Source organism: Erigeron canadensis, chromosome 7, assembly GCF_010389155.1.
Source record: "Erigeron canadensis isolate Cc75 chromosome 7, C_canadensis_v1, whole genome shotgun sequence".
In the NCBI taxonomy this organism is placed as follows: domain Eukaryota; kingdom Viridiplantae; phylum Streptophyta; class Magnoliopsida; order Asterales; family Asteraceae; genus Erigeron; species Erigeron canadensis.
The window spans coordinates 30,478,093-30,505,900 of NC_057767.1; the positions used below are offsets into that span (position 1 = coordinate 30,478,093).

The 27,808-nt window shown below is 33.8% G+C and overlaps 3 protein-coding genes and 1 long non-coding RNA gene across 5 annotated transcripts; 3 read left to right on the forward strand and 1 right to left on the reverse strand.

The window, feature by feature from the left end:
- Positions 1 to 24: 24 nt before the first annotated feature.
- LOC122609273 (pyruvate decarboxylase 2-like) lies at positions 25 to 10,927 on the forward strand. Its single transcript, XM_043782328.1, has 8 exons — positions 25 to 240; positions 316 to 410; positions 7,826 to 8,306; positions 8,900 to 9,063; positions 9,145 to 9,795; positions 9,891 to 10,008; positions 10,297 to 10,485; positions 10,566 to 10,927. The coding sequence occupies exons 1-8, from the start codon at positions 25 to 27 to the stop codon at positions 10,734 to 10,736; spliced, it is 2,085 nt and encodes a 694-aa protein (XP_043638263.1). The 3' UTR covers positions 10,737 to 10,927.
- Positions 10,928 to 12,548: 1,621 nt separating this feature from the next.
- LOC122608349 lies at positions 12,549 to 13,048 on the reverse strand. Its single transcript, XR_006325214.1, has 2 exons — positions 12,889 to 13,048; positions 12,549 to 12,764 (listed from the first exon to the last, which is right to left on the reverse strand). It is a non-coding gene; the product is annotated as an uncharacterized LOC122608349 (long non-coding RNA).
- A 1,915-nt stretch (positions 13,049 to 14,963) lies between these two features.
- On the forward strand, positions 14,964 to 22,346 carry LOC122606809 (6-phosphofructo-2-kinase/fructose-2,6-bisphosphatase-like). Of its 2 annotated transcripts, none has more exons than XM_043779666.1 (23): positions 14,964 to 15,299; positions 16,194 to 16,257; positions 16,603 to 16,895; positions 17,215 to 17,403; positions 17,533 to 17,742; positions 17,819 to 17,914; positions 18,349 to 18,447; positions 18,531 to 18,560; positions 18,722 to 18,775; positions 18,990 to 19,043; positions 19,127 to 19,204; positions 19,306 to 19,397; positions 19,478 to 19,535; positions 19,616 to 19,690; positions 19,815 to 19,862; positions 19,982 to 20,079; positions 20,837 to 20,912; positions 21,058 to 21,120; positions 21,202 to 21,293; positions 21,375 to 21,443; positions 21,561 to 21,624; positions 21,736 to 21,801; positions 22,057 to 22,346. In XM_043779666.1, exons 1-23 carry the CDS (start codon positions 15,111 to 15,113, stop codon positions 22,132 to 22,134), a joined length of 2,235 nt encoding a protein of 744 aa, XP_043635601.1. In that variant the 5' UTR covers positions 14,964 to 15,110; the 3' UTR covers positions 22,135 to 22,346. The 2 variants fall into 2 exon arrangements, with proteins under 2 accessions (XP_043635601.1, XP_043635602.1); XM_043779667.1 differs by lacking the exon at positions 14,964 to 15,299 and adding an exon at positions 15,552 to 15,563.
- A 1,394-nt stretch (positions 22,347 to 23,740) lies between these two features.
- LOC122608145 lies at positions 23,741 to 27,527 on the forward strand. Its single transcript, XM_043781237.1, has 5 exons — positions 23,741 to 23,928; positions 25,640 to 25,693; positions 25,814 to 25,917; positions 26,091 to 26,129; positions 27,114 to 27,527. The coding sequence occupies exons 1-5, from the start codon at positions 23,853 to 23,855 to the stop codon at positions 27,246 to 27,248; spliced, it is 408 nt and encodes a 135-aa protein (XP_043637172.1). The 5' UTR covers positions 23,741 to 23,852; the 3' UTR covers positions 27,249 to 27,527.
- The last annotated feature ends 281 nt before the right edge of the window (positions 27,528 to 27,808 follow it).

Sequence of the window (27,808 nt, forward strand, 5' to 3'; positions counted from 1 at the left end):
TCTCAAGATAAATATAACTACCCGATGACATGTATAAACATAGCAAGGGAAAAGCTAAATGATGATTCAAGTTGGGTTGTTGATAGCAATGTAACTTTGATATCCGAAGATGTTCATCATGCGTCAAGCTCAACTAAAAAGTTTTTAGAGCCCGCTCAAGTGCGTGGTAAAGGTCGCCCGCCATCAAAAAGGAAGCAATCCACATTAGAGAAAAATGTGAAGAAAAGAAGAAAGAAAAATGTATTATTACATCCTTACATTCTTGTTATATTACAATTTTATTTGTTTGATATTACATGATTTTATCTAATGCAGGTATCTGATGGGAATGAAGACACAAATGGTAAATATGCAAAAACCAATGTTGATGGTAGCTCGTGTATGGCAAATTACAGTTTTGATCTTAATAAGTGATGAAAAACAGGTGAGCTATCTGATTTAAAACTAGCAGTTTTCTAGTACTTCATGGTTGTTGATATGCCTTTTATGGATGCATAATAACTTTTAATATCTTGTTGCAGATTGTTCATTTTGGCAAGAGGTCGATCTATAGATTTTGGCATTAAAAAATTCATCATGGATATTCATGTGTTGTTATAGTTACATTGTGAACTATAGATATGGCTTTTTTGGTTTATGCATAAAATGAGTGTCTCTACTCATTTAGATGGTGCCATGGTGGTGTAACAGTTTGACTTAATTATATTACATGGTTTTTTTGTGCGGAGCTATTTTTTTGTTTCAAATTTGAACAAAATGAATAATTATATCTCAACTTGTATGTGTCAATTTTTGGTTGTTGCTAGATGATGGATTTGATATCTTGTCAAATTTGGCCTTTTTGTTATTGTGGGTCATAGATAGAAGTATAGAACTTACTTGCAGTAGAAAGTAAAATAAGGAGTTAATTTTTGGCTTTTTAGTTATTATGGACTTATGGGTCAGGGTGACTTGCTTGGAAATAAGAGGACTTTTCTTTCAATTTTTGTCCAGGAAGTAAGAAGATTTTTTGTTATGGGTATATGCATTCATTAGCTAGGTACAGTCGTAAGGCTCTTAGAACATTTTTTTTAGATCAATAATAATAATATTAGATTAATTATAAAGGGTAAAAAAGAGAAAATAGAAAAACACTCTAAGCTGTAATTATTAATTAGAGGGAATTAAATGCAAGAATTGACAAGTGTTAGGCCAAGAAAATTAAAAGGATAATTAGGTTAATCCTCTTAGGAAGATTAATCATTTCTCTTATTATATTTGCTAACTCCTCATGTTGAAAAGTTATATTTTTTACATATGTAACAATATCATTCTATCCTCAATAAATTAATTTACACTACTAATACAATGCTAGTTTTTTGGGTTCTAATGAATGTTTTGCTCTTTTTCATTTGATTTCATGTAATGATTTGAAACAATCGACTTTTTATGTTTTGGCTAAGATGAATTGTTGAAATGAGGTAATTATACATTGATACAACTGAATGGTACACACGCTTGCTCCAAAAGATAAAAGTAACCACCTTTTAGAGTATAATAAATGATCGAAAATTTTGTATGGAGAGTAAGATTTTTATGGTGATGGTGTTTGTGGTATATTTGACAAGAAAATTTGCAAAATTAGTAAAGCCAGCGTTAATAATACCGATCTTTGACAATATCACCTAAGACCGGCAATGCCAACACTGGTCTTGGCTTAGGTGGCTGCCAAATCATCGAAGCCGGTGTTGTGTTCCCACAACTAATATTCCTTTAATTAATGCAATAGAATTAATACTTCAACCAGACATCTCCACAGTTTTAATAATCCCAAATACACCTTTAATAATCTCACATACACACTACAAAACTTTAATAACTCAACCAACTTTTAACCACACACTGGAAGTATTTAAAGCATAGTTCTCAACTACACTAAATGAATTTTTACTACCACAATTAATAAACACTACAAAAGTTTTATAACCAACCAACTTCCAACCATACACTGCAAGCATTTAAACATTAACTTTCACTTACATAAAATGAATTTTTACTACAACAATTTATAGGGCTTGTTCTATTTTTTCTTACATTAAATAATAAGATGCACAACAATTTACACCATCGCTTGCACTTTGATAAAAAGAAAAAAAAGAGAAAATTGTTAGATTAAAAAACTATCTAACAATTAGCTTAAAAATTATCTAATTATTACCAAAAAACTTTTAAAAGCAACTAATTAGAATATACAATATGAAGTAAGTTGCATCTTCAAGAGATATCCATCTTGAAAAAAAGACAAAAAAAGCCTTGTTAGATTATACCTACAAGAAATCATCCGTGTCTTTACAAGAGGTTAGTAATACTAATCAAACATAATAGTATATGAGAGTAATAGTAGAGAAATAGTACTATAGTTGTAATATCCTACGTACTATACGAGCTCACTTTAGATCTCGAGTTGTAGCTACTCCCTCAGTAGGAATGACAATGGGTCGGGTAGTGTCAAACCCAAACCCGAACCCGATAAGGAATATACAACCTGATACCCATCGGGTACCTTATCGGGGACCTCGTCAGGGGTAAAATAATGACCCGAAACCCGATCCGATAAGAATAGTTATTTTTTTAATAACAATTACCAAAATCTTGTTTAATTTGAGAAATGATTTTAAATGCTCTTGATGTTTTGAGAAATGGATATACAAGTGTGGAATGTAGATACAAATTAGTTGATATAAGTGTGAAACATTGTAATTACAAAGGTGAAATATAAATTCAAAACTAATCACTTATAAGTATGTATATATATATATAGGTATTGATATCGGGTCGGGTCGGGGTGGACATGCCCAGTGCCTGCCCCGAACGAGTTCGGGTATCGGAATTCCCCGTCGGGTCGAGTTTTTTTGCCATCCCTATCCCTCAGTCCCTCGACATCCATGCAACCCGAAATACCATTACTTTATTATTATGATTCTTATTATCTGCAAACTAGTGGCGGATCTTGACCCATTTAGTAAAAGGGGCCGAAGGTCACGGATGCCAGATATAACACTAAAAAATAATCAAAGGGAACCGAAAGTTACCAAGACACAAAAATAATAGTAAAATAATAAATTTTCGGATGAATTACAGATAAAACTATACTACTTGTCGAAAAACGAAAGAGACCCGGGGCCCCTTGGGTCCCTTAATAAATCCGCATTTGATTTAAACAATGGGTGTGTATATATATGTATATACACACTGCACACACACATATATAAAGCAAGCTAAGGAGGTATTCTTTTTTGGTTAATGGAATACTCCTCTAAATTTTATACCATCACCAAAAAACATTACAAATTAAATAGTATGGCTGAGATACCATACTAGTTTATATGCATGACATGTCATATATATGTAGGATAAGGAGGTACTTCCAATTGTTATACAATGTGCCTAGTATGTTCTGTTTCAAGTCATTTTTAGGAGTTTTTCTTAGTTTTCTATGATCAAGTCCTTTTTTAGTTGTTATAATATGGCCACGTGGGAAAAAAGCTCTGGAAGAATTCTAAAGAAAAAAAAAATCCTAAACCGAATGCAACGTGACAAAATTCAAACATTAATACGATTGATAATGCGAACAATCAAACAATGCCACCTATGGTGGTAGTCAAGAACGGATCTACCATGGGGGAAGTGGGGTCCGTTGTTTCCATTACAATTTTAATACAATGTAAGTTTTAAAAATTTAAGTGGTATATGTGTAAGTTTTTTCTCAAAATAAGAAAAACTGAATAGAAGATACATACAAATATTTCGTTGTCATAAAATTATTCTTTAGAAATCATTGGTCATCGAAGCATTAACTTTGAGATAGATCTTTCTAGTGGTAGAATAAAAAACTTGAATTGTTTTAATTTACAATAACTATAATAGTTATGTAGAAAAGAAATATATACAAGTAATTATTTCATATATAAAATATATTTTTCGGGTTTCTTGCATTATGATTGAATAAGTTTTCGTTTAATAAGACATTATCCGACACATGTTATCTTTATTTATTAAAAAAACGGGTACTTTTTAAGTATGAGTGTTACACCCGGCGTAAGTAACGAAACTCTTTTGAGGGTCCATTTTCGATTCCCGAGTTAGTGTCCAATTTTTTTACATTCTCGAATACGACAAACAACTTTTAAAATTGTCCCATCGCTAAAAAATATCTAGTTCCGTCTTTGGTGGTAGTGTTAGCTGTTTTTGTATAGAGTAATACTATTTATTAAATATAAACAACCCTATATGAGGCGGCTAATGGTGATGGCGTGGTGGCCGCGACAAGCGGTGGTAGCGACGGTTTATGGTAACGGCGGCAAATAGTGTAAATTATTGATATATAAATATAGATATGTAATTGATAATGGAAAAGAGTGATCCATTTGTTTTAAAAGTTTAAAGATAGAAAATGTATTTTCGGGATAGCATTTAAACAGGGGGATGAAGTAGTTATTTATTTGGGGTATTTTGGTTTGAGGTTTTGTCGAATGTTTATCGGGGTAGTTAGCTTTAGTAAGCAATATAGATAGATGTAGAATTACACGACCAAAAAACTCTATCAACTAACTTAATTTGGGATTAGGATTTCCTAAAGTTATCAAATTTAGGAAATCTCAATCCTTTAATTTGTGCCATCACCACTTAGTGGGATGGTAGAGACTTTGACCTCTTGGAGTAATGATAAGGAAACAATGGTTATGGAGTAGTTTATTAGTTTAGATATAGGATTTGCTTTAAAAAAAAACTAACTTTATTTGTGGAAAATAATTGATCTTCTTAAACATTAGCCTAAAAATCCTCCTAATTAACATTTTATGAATGTGACAAATGGATTTCACTTAATCTCTTTCTAATCCCCCCTTGAATTTCCACATGTCATCATCCAATAAATTAAGAGATTTTAAGTTAATGAATTGAGAAGATTAATCATTCCCCTACCGCTTAAAAGTCAGGCCAACCCATTCAAATTTTCAACCCATACATAACATCTACTAAGGCTATCACCGTCGCCCCACATCCAGTCACCACATCATCTCCGCCCTAACACCATACTACCACCGTCGTCGTCACCACCACCACCACCAACCAATACTCATGGATCAGATTCCCGTCGGTATGAATCAGATTCAGACTGTCGAATATCCTCTCAACCAATATGATGATGATCGAAGTATTGATCATCTCGTCAGAGTTATACGGGAGTTAAGATCGTGAAAAAGACATTGATCAATACTGTGGGCCAAAAGACCTCGTTAAGTTAGAGGTTAAGGCGAAGGAGAGTGCCAACTGATTACATGAGATGCGATACCAAACGATCGGGCCTTTTGACTTACATAGTCTTGATTTGTGAGACCGCTCACTCATAGTTTGCTATAAAGAGGTATGTCCCAACATCAAGCGTCGCCACCCCACCCCAACGCCACTTCCACCATGAAATATCTTGTGTATCCCGCCAATCAAAATCTGAATTACTTAGCCGCAGTTAACTTTATTTCGTATAATATTGAAATTATATCGGTAGATATTATATGGAATAGAACGAATTGCGGCTAAATAGTTAGAAATATGTAGAGCGGTGACCGAAGGCCCCGTTGTCATGATTCCCTCCGAATCAAATTTGATTTTCCACGTCCTTCCCTAGCGATAACAAGCTTTAGGGTTTAGGTTTTGAAGGCCGTAGGCTAACCCTCGGCCTTCAAATCCCTAAACCCTAGATTTGATTATGTGTGATATGTAAGACATGAGATGTTGTTTGATATGCATGTATATGTTGGTATGATATGAAATATGATGGGATGTAGGTACAAGTAAACAAGGGATGATCTTTACGATGTTTGTGGATTGTAGGTAATGTATTCATATTTTAATTATGTATTAACTGATGATGTTTTATGAAATGTAAAATGAAGAACGTTTTATAACCTGTGTGTATCTTACTTAGCTAATTTATTAGCTAACATTTGCTTTTATGAAAATATTATGTCTTCAGAATACGCAAGTTTGAGCTAGTGATAGGTTTAGCTCGGTGAGATGATTGAATAATAAAGAAGATTAACATTAGTTTACCAGATGCTTAAATTTCACCTTTAGTCGTTTGATTGACTACTTTATTTAAGACTTATGTTGCATGACATAATGTTGGCATTTATGTTGGTGACATAACTTGGATTTTGCTTTTACTATTATGACGATACTATTTGTAACACCATTTTTATGTTAAGAATCATGTATTACGAGTATGACAACTTTTCAATGTTCGTTTCCGCAAAGTTCTAATGTTGTTAGGCAAAGTTTTGAAAAATCCAGGTTTTAAAATGACGGATGTTACAACACCCCTGTCCTGCATAGTCGCGCTATTGCTCAACAGCCATATAATATTTGAATACGAGCGTGATGTAATAGTTAAAGGCATCACAACTCACAAGAGGGGTATTTATATAGTGAAGGTATCGATTCAAGGAATAATCATAACATTTATATTTAATGTTGTATCACTTGATCTATCGTATATTCAAGGACGGAGCTCACCCCACTACCCCCACTCCAATTTTACTACAATGTAATTTTTAAAAGTTTAAATGGTATATTTGTAATTTTTTTTAAAAAATAAGAAAAATAAATAGCAAATACATATAAATGTTATCTTCATTGCCATAAGGTTATTATTTGAAAATCATTGGTCATCGAAACTTTTTAATTTTGAGATGATCTTTCCATTGGAAGAATAACAAGTTTGAGTTTTGATTTTTAATAGAAGATTAAAGAAATATTTTTTCTTTAGGTACGTAAATGTGTAGTATACTTTCGGATACGACTATTAAAGCATGACAAACAAGTTTTAAAATTGTCCCCTCGTAAAAAATAAATATGGTTCTATCTCTTGGTATATTAGTGTGAATCTATGAACGCAACAACTTTATGTAGGGACTTAGATAATCGGAACATGACTTAAGTCAATATGCGATTATGTAACACCAACATGCTCAAGATATCGAAATTTATCGGCTAACTCCCAAGATTCGGTCGTCTTTCATATATTCCATTAAGTAAAAATCAAAACGTCGGATGATATAAGTGATAATTCTATCGTTGTCCCGTCTAGCCACCAGCTTAACCAGATCTTGTGAAGCAAGCCGAGTATTCAATATCCTAAATCTGATTTAAATAGATGGGAATCTGATCGCCAGGAATCTGATCGATCCTGTGGTGCCACCTCCTTCCAACTAAATTTTCAAACATTCCATTAGTATCAAAGTCAACTTATGTGATAGCATATCAGTCATCATGTTGTTGGTCATTGGATTTAGATCAACAATCAAGATTACAGTAGTAACGAAAACTATATCTAATCTAGACATAAACGAGTTATCGGATTAATAAATTGAAATTAAACACATTATTAATTTCTTTGAGATCGATCATAACTTTTTTGTTATTAAATTTCTTGTAAAAACAAATATACCATTAAATCAAGTGTTTCGTGCTCTTTTGAAAACGGTCTTGCTATATTTTTTCTATCTGTTTTTGAAATGAAGTCCATTTCACTTATATATTTCTTTGGGTCCAAATCCAAATAGAGAAGATGACTTATTTTCTAAAATGGACAAAGATCGTGGACACAAATGTACATTTAATGATTTATTTTTAACTTCCTATGCAAACAAATCACAATTACAAATCCGAATAAATTGTTCTAAAAATACCAACCAAACAATACAAAAAAGTCTTGTTTCACAAGAAAAAACAATCACCTCACACATTTCCTTTAAATTCGAATCACATTCAAACCATATATATAAAGACATTATGTATCACCTTTCTTTCCTACACACCTTCAAAACACAGCCCCAAAAAACATGGAACAAACAGATTGTAACAAAGATGCCACCCTTGGATGCCATCTAGCCCGTCGTCTAGTTGAGATAGGTGTGACCGACATCTTCACGGTCCCTGGTGACTTCAACCTCACCCTCCTTGACCACCTTATTGCCGAGCCTCGTCTTAAAAACATTGGTTGTTGTAATGAGCTCAATGCAGGCTATGCTGCTGATGGATATGCACGTGCACGTGGTGCTGCTGCGTGTGTTGTCACGTTTACAGTTGGTGGGCTGAGTGTAATTAATGCTATCGCGGGTGCTTATAGTGAGAATCTGCCTGTGATTTGTATTGTTGGTGGCCCGAATTCTAATGACTTTGGGACGAATAGGATCCTTCATCATACTATTGGGATACCAGATTTTAGCCAGGAAATGAGGTGTTTTAGTACTGTTACTTGCCACCAGGTAAATATCCAGGAATTTTTTTTTATTTTACACATTATTAGATGTTTTACTGTTAAGAGTGGTAACCTTTTATCCACATAATTGTCGATGAGCCGGTTTGGGTTATTTTTATCTGGGTTATATTTATGCAAATGGAAAAATACTATTTGAAAGGGAAAAATGTCAAAGAGATCAATCGGGCAGGCCAAATGGGCTGGTCATACAAAGATATGTATGCATATAAGCTATGGCTTCAAAGATCAAACTAACAATTTTGATCTAAATATCTATGAGATGGTCAATTTGGGTTAGTTTTATATGACTTTAAATCGAAAATATTAATTGTCAAATAAATCAAGCAGGCTGCCCAAATAAATGGCCAAGCAGATTTGCCAGATGATGTATCAATTATGATCCAAAATTTAATGTAACTAGCCAATTTGGGTTACTTTTTAAATTGAAATCTTATTTAGAAGGAAAAAGCAAATACCTATGAACGAATTCTATGGGTCAAGTTGGCCCATTGATACAAAATACTTTTTGTTTGACCCGTTTCCATCTTACCCATTTTGTCACCTGCAAAATACTGAGATTATATTGAATACATGGTGCAGGCTGTGATTAGCCATTTAGAAGATGCTCATGAACAAATCGATAGGGCAGTATCAACCGCCCTCAGAGAGAGCAAGCCTGTTTATATCAGTGTCAGTTGCAACTTACCTGGGATTCCTCACCCTACATTTAGCCACGAACCAATTCCTTTTTCAATCATTCCACGGTAATCAAACACTTGTACATTTTGTTTTGTAATTGTGTGCTAAATGTGTATTTGATGCATTATGATTGTTGGTTCATGCAGCATGAGTAACAAGTCAGGGTTAGAGGCTGCAGTGGAGGCAGCAGCTGCCTTCCTGGACAAGGCGGTAAAACCAGTATTAATTGGTGGCCCGAAACTCCGAGTAGCAAAGGCTACACAAGCATTCGTAGAACTTGCTGATGCAAGTGGTTATGCGGTTGCTGTGATGCCCTCAGGTAAAGGCATGGTCCCGGAGCACCATGAGCACTTTATTGGGACATACTGGGGAGCAGTCGGGACTGCATTCTGTGGTGAGATCGTGGACTCTGCAGATGCTTATCTGTTTGCAGGGCCGATTTTTAATGACTACAGTTCAGTTGGCTACTCCTTACTGCTCAAAAAGGAAAAAACTATTATCGTGCAGCCCGATCGTGTGGTCATTGGAAATGGTCCTGCTTTCGGGTGTGTATTGATGAAAGATTTTCTTGAAGAGCTCGCAAAAGTAATCCAGAAAAATACTACAGCTTATGAAAATTACCACCGGATCTTTGTCTCTGAAGGGCATCCTGCAGCACCAGAGCCTAACGAACCATTGAGGGTCAATATTCTGTTTCAGCATATACAGAAAATGCTCACATCAGACACTGCGGTTCTTGCTGAGACCGGGGATTCCTGGTTCAATTGCCAGAAGTTGAAACTTCCAGACGGTTGTGGGTAGGTAACTGATAACGCTTTTTAGAATTATTTTCAAGTGACTTTCTGTAAATTATGCAAATAAAGAGGGGGAGAAGTTTGTGTTGTACTTCCAGGTATGAATTTCAAATGCAGTATGGTTCAATCGGATGGTCTGTCGGTGCACTTCTTGGCTATGCCCAGTCTATACCTGACAAAAGGGTCATTGCTTGCATCGGTGACGGCAGTTTCCAGGTATCTAATCATACCTTAAACCATAAATCTAATCACCACAGTGGGTGGGTCAGCCGGGTTGGCTAAGATCTCGATGATTTTACTGTACCTATCGAAATCCTTCAGATAGTTTGCCTTAACACATATGTCCAAAACAAACTCAACCTTTTGACACGTTTCCTTTATGGAATAAGCAAATCGAAACATTTAATGTTTTACACAATGATAAGCAAATTAACCCGTTTATCAATCAGGTATAAATGGGTCAGAATTATTGTATCTACTCTTCATGATCTTTACCTGCTGCAGGTAACAGCACAAGATGTATCAACAATGATAAGACACGAGCAAAAGAGCATAATATTCCTGATAAACAACGGAGGGTACACCATCGAAGTTGAGATCCATGACGGGCCGTATAATGTGATCAAGAACTGGAACTACACTGGTGTTGTGGAAGCCTTCAGCAACGGTGAAGGAAAACTATGGACTGCTAAGGTACTATAAATAACCTTGACCTAATCACACAACTCTGATGTTTTGGTTAAAGAAGGATTAACTAACTATAAATTTAACAGGTAACATGTGAAGAGGAGCTGGCAGAAGCAATAGCAACAGCAACAGGAGAGAAAGAGGATCATTTGTGCTTCATTGAAGTAATTGTTCACAAGGATGATACCAGCAAAGAACTTCTTGAATGGGGTTCAAGAGTCTGCTCAGCTAATAGTCGGCCCCCTAATCCTCAGTAATTTTTATGGTCATATTACATAAGACTAAGAATTTTGGTTTTGCTCGGGTGAAATAGCTCATTATCATATTACTATGGTTTAATTGAGGATATTTTGGCGTTTCCAAATCTTTACTTTAAATGTGGTATTCCTTATCTATGATTTGTATTGTTAATTCTAGACAGGCCAATGAGCAAATTTGACCAGAAAAGTTTTGCATCATGTTACCATGATAATGTGATAGGATTGCTTGACATCTATATTGCACACAGATACAAAAGATCAACGCATACACAATTGCACTAAAGGACTGATTGCCAGAATAACCGATATCTAGATTTTATGCTCCTAATTGTTACTAAGGTCCAAATACTCTTAATGCAATTAGGCAAACACACGCCTGATTTGATCTAGTGCGCTAACTGACCCAAATCCAGTTAATGATCTCTACATGCTGAAAGCACCCGTCAACTTATTACAAGTGTTTTGATTTGCAGTTGCAAGCAAAGAGACTCAGAACAACTCTTGTATTAGGTCATCTTGACTGGGTGACATTGATACAAATAATTGTACTGCTACATATAATTCTGTTACCATGTCTCTATACCAAGCAAAATAGATCTTGAAAACTTAAATGTGGATGCTTGGTCATCCATAGGTGGCTAACACAACCACTTTAAAATTTGAGCTTTGACGACAACATAGAAAACTAAAATAATCTCATGGTAGCAGTTCTAAAAAAGACAAAAAAAAAGAAAAAAAAATCTCATGGGTTACTATATAACATAATAGAAAGCAAATGCTGCAAAATAAGATTAAATATAAAGAACATAGAGGTCAAGATGAAATGACTCAACGAGTAGTCTCATCCTATCACTCTTTCAATATACAGGTCTCCAAAAGATAATCTAGCAGTTACTCCATGAATGTCGCACATCACATACAAGTCAAGAGAGTGTTTGGGAGTACACATTGATAAGCGCTTATGGGTTATGGCTTAAAGTTGAGTAGGTAGCTAGGGGTAGTAGGCTTATAAATGAAGGGTTTTCTACTAAAATAATCAAACACTTCAAACTACAGTTTGGCTGTCAAATACCGCAATAAGCTATACTGTCAAAATTTTCAAACTAAGTTAAGTTTTGGCTTCCAAGAAACACATACAATGCCAATCACCCCCCAAATGTCAAAGCTTCTTTAAACTGCTGGCTCAACAAAGCATATGATAATCACATGTGCACATCAGCCATGTATCACACTTTGTTCTGAATTCCATACTTACAAGACAAACTCAAATAAGCCAACAACACAACCGTAATTTTGATATCTTTAACTATCATATCTTGCAACTGCAACTCACAAATGGGCAAATACACAAACACGGCACTCCCTCACTGCCTCACCCACCGTATATCATGACAATATGACAACGAAATGCTAGTCTCACAAACGTACGCAGGAAACAAACCAAAGATACTATGGAATTCTAGAATCTAGATAAATGGGGATAACAAAAACAATAATGGCATAGATTAGAAACAATGTTAACGATGTCATCTAGTTAATGTGATTTCCTAACCGCATAACTCAACTAGGGAAAACGATAGCCTAGTAACATCTAAACGGAACATACCTAAGAAAACTCAAGGCCCGGAAATGATGGAAAAGCAGATAAGCAATCACAAACACCAAATATATGAATACCAACAAACTAAATAACAATGCAATCTTAAACCTATATGATAACTTAATTATTATCATAACTAAAACTCAAATTAAACAATCACAAACCACAAACAGTAAAATCAAAAAGTAGTAAAGATAAATAAAACTGGATATCAAAATGCATCATCATATCATAGTAATAATAATATCATAATAAAAGTACTTAAAAAACATAACATAATCCAACAACTACATAGGATAATTAGAAAGAAAACATTAAATCAAAACGACATCGGATTGAAGATGGACAAACAGAGACGACTACTTGGATCTTTGTCTCATCTTTCGACGCTTCCTCTTCAACCTCCTCATTCTCTTCTTCTTCCACTACACACATAAACACAACACATATTTACATCTATATATCTATATGTCTATATACACGTAAAAAACAATACAAATGTATATAAATATAAATATATAAATATAGACAAGAAAAATGATGAATAACCTTAGCTCTCATTGTGATTGATTCCTCAGGGTTTGTTAGTGAGAAAATGCGGCTGCGAGATAATAGTTTTTAGTTTCCAACAAGTAGTGAAAGAAGTTTATATAGTGAAAACCTATTTGGCTATTTGGGGTTTTGGGCTTTTTTATTTAATGGGCTTTAGGTAAATTATGGGTTGGTTAGTTTTACCTATGAAGTTCATATTTTGGCCCATCGTAATATCTATTTCAGTTTTTCGTTTCTCTTGTCATAACTCATAATCATATATGATATATCATATATGATAGCTGTAACTTTGTTGGATTAATTCATAAATTTTGTTGTTGCTTATATTATATATGGGGAAGGGAATATGAGGCTATTAGGCACCTAAGTTGGGTGAAAAACCCCTCACATACCTTTTTTTTAAACCATAAAAATCATGGGGGACAAATATTTATTCAAAATATTAAAATATTGGTATGTGAGGGGTTTTTCACCCAACTTAGGTGCCTAACAGCCTCATATTCACTTTTCTCATTATATATACTATTGAGATTATTAATATTGATAATAGATAGTTTGTTCAATATGGATGACAAATTAAAACTGAAAAATTATGTAAATTTGGATTTTGGGTTCAAAATGCTCACTAATGAGTAGTCCTTATAAGCTAACCAAGTATTATTTATTGGTCTCCAAGCTTGCTTCACTATGGACTTGTGATGTTCGCTGAATGCACTTTATTTTAGGTCTTTTTCATTTTTAAGCTAAAACTTGAGAAAGATAACGTGAACATCGAATGGATCTTCAACTTAGATGGGGGTTTCAACTTTTTGTTGTAACTTCATTTAATTTTTTTTAAGGATGTTTGGTCTCACTAGCAAATTCATTTCAACATAGGTGGGAAAGACCTCCCCCAATGACTTGTAGCTTAACAATAAAAATTTGATGTATATTATATTTGATCTTGGCCAAAATAGAAATGAAAAAAAAAAAACACATCCTCAAGAAGAATTAAAGACCCAAGGAGTGGAAAAAAAAAAACTTAGCCCTATTAACCAAAATTTGGATCCGTTACTGTTTATACTAATTTATTTTCAAGCTTATTTGCTTACTTAGGCCTCGTTTTTATTTTTTAGTCATTAAGTTCTGAGTGTATTAAGTGACTGAATGTATTAAGAATGTCTGTATGTGTTAAGTAAAATATAACTAATTGACGGTTATTTTTGTTTATTAAGCTAAAAAAACATGAAATTTAACCTAATGATTAAGTTCTTAAGTAATTGACGATTATTTTGGTTTATTAAGTTAAAAAAGAAGCATGAAATTTGACTAAATGATTAGATTCTTAACTATTAAATTTTTTAAGTAAAAAAGAAACAAGGTCTTAGTGATAATTTATGCTTTATAGGGTTTTGATCATTTGAAAACTAAAATTTTCGTGAAAACTAGAAAACTAACCAAAACACATTGTGATCTTAATTTAACAAAATGTGTTTTTAATATATTTTTCAAAAACACATTGTGTTAAGTTCATATGATAGTGTGTTTGAACAATTTTCTGATTTACAGCGCTATCAAAAACACACTGTGATTTAAAATTTAACACAACGGACTTAGATTATACAATAAAAACACATTGTGTTCTACAAAAACACAATTAAAACACATTGTGTAAATTCAAATCACAATATGTTTTGACAGTTTTATAGTTTTCACATAAAATTTAGTTTTAAAATCAACATTTTTCTTATATAACCTACTTTAGACTTAGGAGTTTATTTTGAATTATAAACTGATAAACTCATAAGTTAAATAATATAATAAATAATAAATATAAGATAAAATGAAAAAGTTTTGATCGCTAAAATAAACTATGCCAAACATCTCTCCATATGCGGAAGACTTCTCCATTATGAAAAATCTTAGAACAAGCGACTAAGCGCCACATACATAGTGCCTCCAAACCTCATAAACCCCAAAAACCACTACTCATCACCATCTTCTCATTTCTTATCAAAACCTCCATCTCACATTTCCAATCTTATTTTAAGTATACAATAAATATCATAACTTATAACTATAATAATAATAACATTTTCCCATCTACTAATAATAATATTATCACATGTGTTTCTTGTCTAGTTTCAAAAAAAGAAAAATAGAACAACCCATTTGGGCTCCCTTAAAAAACTACTAAAACAAAATAATGAAGTGAAAATCACAAGTTAAGCTGAACAACAATGGGGAGTGGGTCATCAAGAAATCTTGATAGTAGTTCACATGGAAGTGGAGAAGAGAAGGATATTGACCATGGTGGTGGTCAACTTTATGTTTCTTTAAAAATGGAAAATTATAAACTTAAAGGAGACCTTGTTCCTCATGTCTATGGCTCTGTTCCTCTTGTTGGTTCTTGGGATACTTCTAAAGCTGTAAGCTTTATACCCTTTTCTTCATTATAATGCCTTATTTTATTATGGGTTTGTTATATATATATATTGATTGATGACATTGACAATCTGCATAATGATTCTTGGGATACATCTAAAGTTCTAAAGCTGTAAGCTTTATACCATTTTCTTCATTATAATGCCCTATTTTATAATGGGTATATATATATATATATATAGATTATATGTTTATTGATTGGTGACATTGACAATCTGCATAATGATTCGTGGGATACTTCTAAAGCTGCAAACTTTATACTTTTTTCTTTAGTTTAATGCATTTATACATGTGGGTTTTTTTTGATAGAAATGTTTATTGATAATCTTGATAATATTTAGCTTCAATATCATTTATGTTTATGTTTGTGTTTAACTTGTATTTTGTAGCCACTTTCAATTGTTTTACCTTATTCTATTTGGTTATCACTGAACACTTGTTACTACTACTATGAAGTCCTTTTCAATACCCATATTCCTAATTATGATAGTTTTCTTTTATGTGGATACCATTGTAACTTAATTTCCTTGTATGATGATATATATATACGTAAGTTGATCCATACACGTTACGTTGTGCAAGTATGTTATTGCATAATGTGGTGTACGACTCAGAATACGATGCATTTATCACCTCTCTAGTTGCATTTCTTTTCAATTTCAGTAGTCACTTGTATTTTGCTTACTGTGAAATCTATATATAGTCTTTTGAGTACCAATATATATAGTTTTCGGTAATTTTCTTGAATTTAGCTTCCATGTATGTTTAATACCCTGTTTCCATTTTGATACATGTATTGTGTCCAGCTTTGTTCAACACCTATTTATAGTCTTTCTCAATCTACATGTTTATGATTATGATACTTTTTCTTAAACTAGCTTTCAATGGAACGCGAGTCAACTTCAAGTTGGGATTTAAGTTTTGTTGTCCCGCCTAATCATGGTAATTTATCTTCTATTCTGTTTGTTCATTTTTTTTAGTTTTAAGGTCTATGTAATTACAGTCAAGTTACATTGGCATCAAGTGATTTTCTGACTGTTGGAAATTATCAAGGTCAACATACTGTTTTTCAATCTTAAAGTTGATATCAGATTCTGTTTTTTGGGTGGAAAATGGATTATGATGTTGAAAACTCCATAACATTAGTACACATAGAATAGCTTTGATGTGAAATCTTCATTAACATCCCTAAATTATGATGTTGAAAAGTCGGCGTTTGACTCCAAAAGTCAATGCAGATGAATTTAGCAGGCACACCATAAACCATATTTGCTTTTCTTTTTGTAGAGACATTGGATTTCAAGTTCTTGTTGAAGCCAAAGTATCATAATGTCCCATGCATTGAGGAGGAAGGCACAAACAGGCAGTTCATGGGTGGAACGTTACAAGGGGATGCCCGATTAGCCGTTTTTAAGTTCAACCCGGATGAGGTTCTTGAGTATAGGGTGTTCATTAAGGCTAATAGGGTTTCACCCTTTGATCTTGCTGCTAGTTGGAGAGCCTATCAAGAAAATTTTGAACCCTCGACTGTTCGTGGAATTCCTGATGTTAGCATAAACTCATTGCCTGAGGGTAACGAGGTACTTCCGTCTCAGAACTTTGTTAATGGGGGAAACCAGAGGTGGCCATTTCAACTCATTTACTCATGAATGGGTCATCGAGTCGAATGGGTTTTGGGTTGAAATTTGCCTAAGGTCTATTGTTAGTACATTCAAATTCCTAAATCGTTTTTATCTGAAGAGTTAGACTATTATGGTAATGATATTGAATTTGAATCATATTTAACACTTAATAACTCTTTTTGACCCATTACCCAAACCGATTGACCCATCCAACTTGCCACCTCTAGCAGAAACTAACTACTTAAATGTTAGTCTTTTCAATCGTTGATTTTTTTAGAATGGCTCTTCAACTAGTTTGGACCTTGATCTTGAACAATACCTAGTCCCAGCTCCTTCACCTTCTGTGGTTTATGCTGCTAACTTGACTGAGACTCCAAGATCTTTAAAGCGTGGCGGGGTGTTTTCTAAAGCTGAGGCTTCAACGAAAGATGCAGGTGTTTCAGTTGATCGCCCGGAGACTATAAAGGTGTTTGCTACTTGCTTTGTTCTATATTTTGAATCTCAATTACTGTATTGCCAAGAATATTACTAAAAGCTCCTATTACTTCAACATAAGAAAACAATCATGATGTATGTTATTTTGGCATGTGTACAGGAAATAGAAGTTGTATTACCGGATCCTCCTAAGCTGTTTCATCCACCTGGCATGGTTGAATCGAAGTCCGCTGGTACATTCTCAACAATACAAAGACAAGATAGTCACCGTGGGATATATGTAGATAGAGGTGTGGGATCTCCACGGCTGGTCAAATCAGCCAGTGCAAATGCTTTGACTGCTGGCACTAAAACTGATTCGGGAGCTAAGGTTTGTATAAAAACTTTTAATATCTCTAAAATGGCATCTTTGTACTTACTTTGTTGTACATGTGAATTATTGTTAGAACTCGATACCAGCGGCTGCTGGGGCTGTTGCAGCAGCAGCTGTTGCTGATCAAATGCTTGGACCAAAAGAAGATATGCATCTCGCCATTGTCTTGGTAATCTTGATGCTTTCCTTATTTTCAAACATGATTAGAACCAATTATGGGTGACAAGTTCGACCCAGTAACTTATGAATGGGTTGATCTGGGTTATGTTATATGTCAATTGTCAAAGTGGTAAACAGTATTTTTCTTAAACTTATCACACCACGGGGTTAATGGGTTGAATGTAATCCAAAGAGGATTCGTTATGCATAAAACTTTTCTCATTTAAAAAATAAATTACTCATATGTGACACACTAATTATTTATAAGCTCTAAGATTTTGGATAAAAAGTATTTCTGGTCAACCATCCTGTACCACAAAAGTACCTATATCAACTGTACTTGTTGTCCGCCACTCTGCCTGCTCCCTATTATGCCACCTCAGATCCAATCTTGTTTCGAGTCTTTACTGGCAATATTTATTAAATTTTGATATTTTGGAGTAGGTTGGCTTGCCAGCTCGTGGCAAAACTTTTACTGCTGCGAAACTTACAAGGTATCTCCGTTGGTTAGGTCATGACACAAAACACTTCAATGTTGGAAAGGTGATTGCTGTTTTCTCTATTCATTATGATATTGAAAATGTGGAATTATGATAAATGGCCTAAAAGTTTATTTTGTATAACAGTATCGACGCCTCAAGCATGGAACAAATCAGGTGGGTTTTTTTTGTTTGTTAAACATGCTTATATTTATATCCAGAACTTTTTTTACTGTTGTGACATCAGTGAGTGAAATGGAATCTGGTTTGCATATTTTCATTGTGAGTATCAACTATTTTAAGTGGTTATTAAGATTAATACAATTAATTCGATGCAGACTGCAGATTTTTTCCGAGGTGACAATCCAGAAGGCATGGAAGCTCGTAATGAGGTGAATGTCGACCAAAAGTGTTAATATTGCATTAATCTTTCTTATCCTTTTACCAAGCCTTGATTAATTTTTGCATCAACATATGTGATTTGATACTATATTTATTTCTTCATTTGGTTGCACAAGGAGCTAAAGTGAACGCTTAGATTTCATTCATTAGATGATAACATTTTTTTTTTTTTGCAAATAGTTTTAATAAATCATGTGCCACTAGGTAGCAGCTCTAGCAATGGATGACATGTGTGCCTGGATGCAAGAAGGTGGCCAAGTAAGTCTTATAAATATTTCTTTTAGAGTTTTAGTGACAGTTTTTCTGTTCAAGATGCTAAAAGTTATTCTAATTATATGTAGGTAGGAATATTTGATGCCACAAACAGTACTAGTGAACGAAGAAATATGCTCATGAAAATGGCTGAAGGCAAATGCAAAGTAAACACACAAATTTTTTTTGTGCAAATAATGATGGATGTCCGAGTGTGTGACCTATAAGATTAACTTCGTTATATGTGTTTTTGGTGTTCAATCAACAGATTATATTTTTGGAGACAATTTGCAATGATAGGCAGATAATTGAAAGAAATATACGACTCAAGATTCAACAGAGTCCCGATTATGCAGAAGAGTATTTTTTTTTCTAATCTCATCAAATTTTCTGATTAGAAACTTATGTATACATGAATAACCCTACATATATACTTACAGGCCAGATTATGAAGCTGGATATCAGGACTTCAAAAGACGACTTGATAATTACGAGAAGGTAACCATGAGTACTATTTAAACACATTACGTTGGTGACATATTATTGTTGTGATTTAAATAATTACCTAATGTGACTAGATTTATGAGCCAGTTAATGAAGGGTCATATATCAAAATGATCGATATGGTTAGTGGTCATGGAGGTCAGATACAAGTAAGTTTACTCTTCTTATTGTTTGTCGTTATTCTTTTGATATCAATTTTACAATTTACAATGAACATATCATAACGTCATCATGATATTTCTGGACAAATTGTTCATTTTTCCATATATTTAGGTGAATAACATCAGTGGTTACCTACCCGGGAGAATTGTTTTCTTCTTGGTACGTGTTCAGAGCTATGCTTTCTTTTCCCTGTTTTTCCAGAATATGGTTTAAAGGGTATAATAATGCCATTTTAATTAATAAAGCTCTCATAACGTATATTCTATACTGTCATGCAGGTAAATACACATTTGACACCGAGACCAATATTACTAACTAGGCACGGGGAGAGCCGTAATAATATGAGAGCAAGAATAGGCGGCGACACTGTCTTGAGGTTTATTTTTTTATTCATTTTGAAGAACTAACCTCATAGTTGATTACGTTTTTAAATCATCATAGCTGGTGTTTTATTGCAAACAAACCACTGTTCTTGTAAAAATGCAAAAAAGTGCAAATAGCCATTTTGCAAGTGACTTTGTACCAATGACTCGATGTACAATGGTGAATGGTTATTTTGGTGTTTAAATTTCCATACTTTCCCGAAATCACCCGTTCTCCTAAAAATGTACCCAACATCGGTTTATTGAACATAACCTTTTGCATATTGCCGTGACAAATTGCATATAATGTACCCAACATCGGTTTAATTCCAGATAACGGTCTTTGTTTTTTCCCAGATAATGTCTTTTGCATATAAGGTACCATTGTACAAGTAGCTGGTCATCTTATTGTGAACACTCATTATGCTAGTATCACATTACTCATTAATGTAACGTCAATGAAAGAGTCAACATCGTTAAAGGTATAGTGTCATTCACCAAGTCAGCATTTTGACTTGGTAACTTGTACAGATTACCTTAACTTTTGAAAGTTATAGGGTCTTATGGATGAAAATAAAGCTCGTTACTGGAAATAGAATTTGGACCGCGCTTGGCTGCCTTTTTTTATGCAATTTCTTTTGCTATGACCACTGTAACAAGAGTTTGTTTGTAACAAAAACAAGTACAACGGCCGGAAAGTTTTATCTTTTAGTCCCAATCCCATAGTTTATTCATGGCTCAGTTTTTGTAATCTTTTGGCTTGTTTGACAGTGGAAATGGGGAACTTTATGCCAAAAAGCTTACTAATTTTATTGAGAAGCGACTCAAAAATGAACGAGCTGCATCTGTAAGAATGCTCTACTCGTTTTACCTTCTAAGCCATTTGTGTTGGGACTACAGCCTTTTCATTTCCAGTGCCGGAATTATTGACTTACATTTCTTCAATATGCACATTATTCTTGCTCACGATATATGTGTGTCGTGTCTCCTAGATATGGACAAGCACATTACAGCGAACTATTTTGTCTGCAAATCAAATTGTTGGATTCCCAAAGGTTAGTGTTCCCTATCGTATAAAATATTTCTTTTGTTGCTTACCATATATGAAATTTGCATCATGTTTTTCTTTCTTCTAGATACAATGGCGTGCACTTGATGAGATTAATGCTGGTGTATGTGATGGTATGACTTACGAGGAAATAAAGAAAAATATGCCTGATGAATACGCGTATGTGTAACATAGAAACCTCAACGTCTTTGGCTTGAATTAGAATATTCCTTATTTAACAGTCTGCTCTATTTCTTGAAGGTCACGGAAGAAAGATAAACTGAGGTATCGATATCCTCGTGGAGAGTCATATCTAGACGTAATACAAAGGTATTGACAAAAGAATCAATTGTAAAACTTTGGAAATGTAAATAATAGATGTTAGTTTATAAAAAAGTGCAAGTTTGACTCTTAAAATGGCAACTAATGGAAAATGATCTGTAACAGGTTGGAGCCAGTTATCATCGAGCTAGAAAGGCAACGTGCACCCGTGGTGGTCGTAGCTCACCAGGTCAGAAACATGTAACCACAAAGTTGTAGTTTGGTCCACAAACCATACTACGCATGGTCTCCTCAATATTTCTTTCAAACATAAAATAACATGGCTTTAATGGGATTGCAGGCCGTTTTAAGAGCATTGTATGCATACTTTTCTGATAGGCCGTTGACAGAAATTCCACACATAGAGGTAAACATCTTATCCTTCATTACATTAATCAATTCATTGTGCGTTTGATCTAGTTTATTGTTAGGGCTTATCGGCTTATTGAAATTCAAAAAGCTGATAAACTCATCCTTACCGGTTTATTAGCTTATCCACTTGAGTTTATTGCTTAAACACTTAAGCTGATAACCCCGGAAAGTATGTTAATCCAAACAGCTTCTCAATCTTTAAAACTTATAAACCACACATGCATAACTAATTAAATTTTGGTTATTTCAGATGCCGCTTCATACAATAATTGAGATTCAGATGGGCGTGACTGGGGTGCAAGAGAAGCGGTACAAACTCATGGATTGATGGTTGGCTTAAAAGATGATACCGAAATGAACTTTCTTGATTTTCTTATTGATAGGGTTCAAAAAAATTCTATAAGCTTCTAAAGAAGAAACATATCATGTTAGGTATTTCACGAATGATTTTATCTTTTATGGGCTGATCTCATTATTATTTTTAACATCTGTGGCGATACATTGATACGTTATAAAAGGAAATAACTAGTTTAAATCGAACCGAACTTCAAACAGTATGAATGGTTACGTTCGTTATGTCTAAAGCTCGTGTTTAAATGGTAACGACGTTGCATGAACTCGTTGATTAATTGAAGCTTTGCTGACACAATTTGGCACACACGTTGAAATGCTTGATAGAACCTGTTTTTAGTTTCTTGATGGAAATAGAATAGTTAGATAATATTTTGTTTTCAACTAATCCTTAAAGATGATAGGTTAGAAAAGGGTGCAAGTTATATATTGAATTGAATTGTGAGTATTATATGTATATAAAACAGCATGGTTGGATCAGTGGTAAACACCCGGAGACAGAGGTTATGGGTTCGATCCTCATCCCATGCAAAGGTTGGAGGGCCTTTTCTACCATTTAGGTAGAAACTGGAAGCAGTCTCTCTACTTAGGTAGAGGTAAGGTCTGCCTACATCTTAACATCCCCCATACATCGTCGAGGTATTGGGGCTCAAAACCCGCGGAAGGCGGCACTGAGCAGTTACTTACTTACTTGGTATTATATGTGTTGGAGGCAATTTTAATTAACAATTCGCTGGACCTCCATCCCCTTCTCATGATATAAACTTTTTAAAAAGCTTAAAATTAAAAATAACTAAACAAAACAATATATTTCACTCAAGTTGAGCTATTTTTATTTTTATCCATTCTTCACTTATACAATTTGTTACTTCGTTAAGCTATTTTAGAAATATAGACAATTTTCGAACTCTTCCAGTCTAGTGATTGAATTTCGTTTCTTAAAAAAAAAAATTCACATCGGCCAAAAAACCTACTAATAAATTATCATTCATACCCACAAAGTCTATTATGATTGGTTAGAAATAAAATTAAACATTTATTTTAGAATATTACAAAAAAATAGATATGAACACTTTGTCATTATATCCAAACGAAAAAAATATTTAATTGAGTCATGTTAATTACAACCTTAAGTGTGGTTAACATGTATAAAATAGTTATAATTATATTATTGAATTCAAGGATAATTTCATATGAAAATATATACCGTAATTTTTTTTTATTCATGTTAAAAAGACCATATCTTATATTTAGATAGTAGAAAAGACCATAACCCTGTGGTTTGTTCACAATGTGCCATATGCAAATTTGGTGAAATTAACTTTGCAATATTATACTTATCTAACACATGGAGGACAAACTCTTTAGGACATTGTCAAGAGTGAATCGGTGTAGGCATATCCGTGTGGAGTGTTAGTCATTTATCTGTTGATGTCTTAAAAAAAAAAGTTTAATAACTTTTTATCCCTTTAATTTAATGTAATAGTATTTGTTATGTTAAATTGTACGAGTATTATATTTAGAGTTTTCGAGAAAATATATATTTCGTCATATTTAATACGAGTATTATTTAAGACAAAATTTGAGGGTCAAAACACATTCTTCTTGTCTTCCAAAATTTGCTCCCCCCATTTCACCTTTTTTTCTAAAAAAATCAAACAATACCAAAAATCAGCATCATCTGAAAAAAAAAAAATGATTCCTCAACAATGGACACCCCCTTGCGGTAATCAATGCACTCAAAAATACGCCGCTTTGATGCAAATTCCTTGTAAGTCTTTTTTTTTTTTTTTTTTTTTTTCATTTCATAACCAATTTATGCATTCCTTTAAATAATATTCAATCCGAGGTCCTGCGCGTGGCAGGATTGGGTTTTGTTGACATTTTACATATGAAATTCTGTTTAATCCGTGTTGGTGGTGTTGTTATCTATTTATATATATATATATATATATATTTTTTTTTTTGTTATGTAAGAATATGTTTGTTTTTCCTCAAATTAGTTGGTGGATTGTGAATTATAGCTACATTTTAGTATTTATTTATTGCGAAACCGATAAGGGGTTTGTGACTAGTGTTACAACAATGTTGTTGTTCATATGTGTTTGTTTGTTTGTTTGTTTTACATGTTTTTATTTGAGAAATTGTCACAAAGAAAAAAGTATGAAAAATAAATAGGGTTAAGTTACTCAACAATTTATGTGTTTAACGAAATGAAGTCACGCAAATGCTTTGCGGGGACATTATGGAAGACTTTTAGGTCACTTGTTTGAAACCGTTACCAACTCCATAGGGTGGTGCCCAACGACAAGTATTTATAACTCAAAATGAAATTTTGTGACTTTGACAAGTGTTTGTGTTAAGATGTTGGATTGTTGAATGCTTACGTTTCTTGTTAATAGGTTTCCATGTATGTTTTAGGCATAAGTATGACGTTGTATTCCCGCTTCATAATTAAATGGTGTTGCGTGTAGATGGAAACATATAAGATAGCTTGTTGCTTCTTTTCTGTACATTTTATTATGACTTCATTCTTAGAATATTTATTCGCGAGGGTGTATCTGTAAGTGTGTTGGTGTGCTATCTATCATTCTATTGCGGTTATAATGAATCGGAGGTTTTCAAACATGGTGTAATTGAGATCTTTGTAAAAAATTTGGCTAATCAAGTAAGGTGTTTTTCAAATTAACCAAATCTAGTCTTGTGATGTATTTGGAAAATGTGACATACTAATGAAACTGAAGGTTTATCGTAGCGCAGCTGTTTCCTTGGTGTGCGGTGAATGGCATCCTCATGCCACTCGTCGCAGTTTTAAGGAAAGTCTAACCCGTTGTAGGGTCCCTTATGGTCAGGTCATTTTAGGGCTTTAAACAGAAATCCACCTTACGCGGGTGAGGGCTAATCAGCTTTTAAATGAGCTAAATGAAGTCAGGGCACAAGTAATGGCAGGCCGGGCAGGGACAGTTATGTGGAGAATAATTCATAAGCGTCGTGTCTCATGGTTCATATAGTAGCCTACTAGCCTTAGACATCACATAGAACAAAGTAGAGATATCTTTAGTTGTTAAATTGCAGATAAAGTAGCCTTATTGTCAATGACCATTTTATAGTTCATATAGGCTTGTCTTAGTTTAATAGGTTGTTGATGGTTATACTTCTTTTGCATTTAAGAATAAGATCTATGATGAACCTATGCATGTGAAACAGGAAAGTGTTCCTAGTGAATGTCGCGACATATAAATCAATCTAAATTCTGTTTCTGTTTCAAAGTCGTTGATCTTATGTTATACTTTTGATTATCGTAGTGTTATTTTCTTTTTGTAAATGGTTTTCCTATTATTAGCATCTTACAGATGTCCTAATGTAGATAGAATAAAATCATTAATTAAGTTCGATCTATTATTTTTATTCTTTTGACACATTTATTAACCTGCTATACTATGCACACTAACTGTTTTGTGATTTTCCACTAAATTTTTCAGGGAGGGTATTCTGTAAAAAAGGGTGTAATGCTGATGGTGATACATGGGAGGAATGTAAGTACCTCAATTACAATACGTAACAAGTTTTTGTCTTATACTCAAAATGCAGGTTATAAGGTTTATTATGTATAATTTGTTTATAATTTATGGACTTATTCGATGTAATGATACCAGGCTTGAGCTCGTGTGATGAGATATGCTACAAAGATCCGGTTTTGAAAGATCAGCAGTGGAGTGCTTACATTGATCGCTCACCTGGTTCTGCCGCCTATTCACAGGTAGCCTCTCATTCTTATTTGCTTTTTAAGATACATAACCTCGTTCCTATGATCATATATCGGAGTATATATCCTTTTTTATGTTGTCTTCTTGAAAATTTATATTTTACCATATCTTTTTTACACTTATTTGCTGTGTTATTATGATCATATCTGCCTTTGTCTCTGTTCAGGATTGCTTTCATGCTTGTGTCTCTGGCTGTGGCTATAAGGTTAGTTGTTATTTATGTTATTTTTTATTCATAATAGATTTGTTTTATTAGCACAACAATACTTATAGTTGTCAAGTGTCAACTATATTATATACAAAGTACTTTCTGACAAACCTCACGTAACACTCTCTTTTCCTTAGACAAATACATCATTTGATGTGGACAGACATGTAATGTAATATCTGCGTTAGCCCTTAACAATGACAAAGTAGAGGAGATTGCAAACAATGCTATAACTGTTATGCAATAACTACAACTGGTAAAGAAGCATCTTTAAGTCGGAACGTATAACAGGGCACATATTCACATTAAATCACTATATTCACATTGCATTACGCCATCTTGCCACCTCTAGTATCATTAAATTTAGTATACTTATTTGCTACTCAGAATGGGACACATATCCACATTGTATTCCCGAAGTATCCAAAACAGAAATAGAACAATATAAACTTACCTACTTACCCTATAGCAGCCATTACAAGTAGTTGCTAATGTTGACTTTGGCCTGTAACTTCTCCAAGTTTTAAGACTGTTTTCGAACTAAATTATAAGTCAGTCTCTTTTTATGTCAGATCAAATATTGAGTTTTTGTAGGGTTGCAAAGGGTAATTGTATGACCTTAAACACAGTAAGGTGCTACAGTTCTTGAAGTTTGGAGCCGAATGATTATAAAATGTTTATGTGGTTTTTCGATAATGATGAAAGTTATTGGATGTCAACATTAACATGAAGTTTAATAATGGAGTAGTAGAACTACAAAATAATTCAGCTGGTGGAAAGTCAATTCGTGATAAATTAAAATGAATCTTACGACGCATGCTTATTTTTTCCCACACGTATAACTGATACCCACAATCAGATTAGTACTCTCATGACTTTCCATAGGTAGAAACCATAAACTAATAATGTTGTTAAACCAAAACAACTTTTCATTACATCCCTCATAATTACATGTAACAACTTTTCTTTGCTACATTACAGTTTGAAATTCCACCAGAAAAAGTTACCGAAGTTCATCCAAATCGGCCACCACCACCACCCGCTGCTGCTAAAACTCGTGCACAACCGTCAAAACCCAGCAAAACGTCTGATGACATACCCAGCACTTCAGCATAAACAACAGCACTAGAGCTCGTATGATACATATAAGATGTATCACTTTTTGTCAACTTCTTTAATCCATCAAACAACATACTACCTACAAAGTTTTTCGTTGGGGTTACAACTGACTTTCGATGTCTTTTCTTTTAAAAACCTGAAATGGTAAGAAACTGGAGGAAACTTATTGGGATCTTGCTCCAGCTTAGGCTCTTTTGATATCCCCTTTTAAACTATATTGGCAATGAGGGATGAAGTGTTGACTTTTTGACAACTTATACATATTCTAATTGGGTATCCTTTTGTCTCTTTAATGCTTAGTGAGGTCAAATTTGGTTCATGTTTTCGGTTTTTTAGATACTTTTGCTATTAATTTAATATGACTGGTAGTTTAAGTTCTGTATTTGGGAAAGAAGTAGTTTAGTATTTAAAATGAATCTGGATAAATCTCAAATCAATCAGTATAGTAAAAGCTCAGTGCCGCTTTTCGCGGGTTTTGAGCCCCAATACCTCGACGGTGTATGGGGGAGGTTAAGATGTAGGCAGACCTTACCTCTACATAAATAGAAAGACTGCTT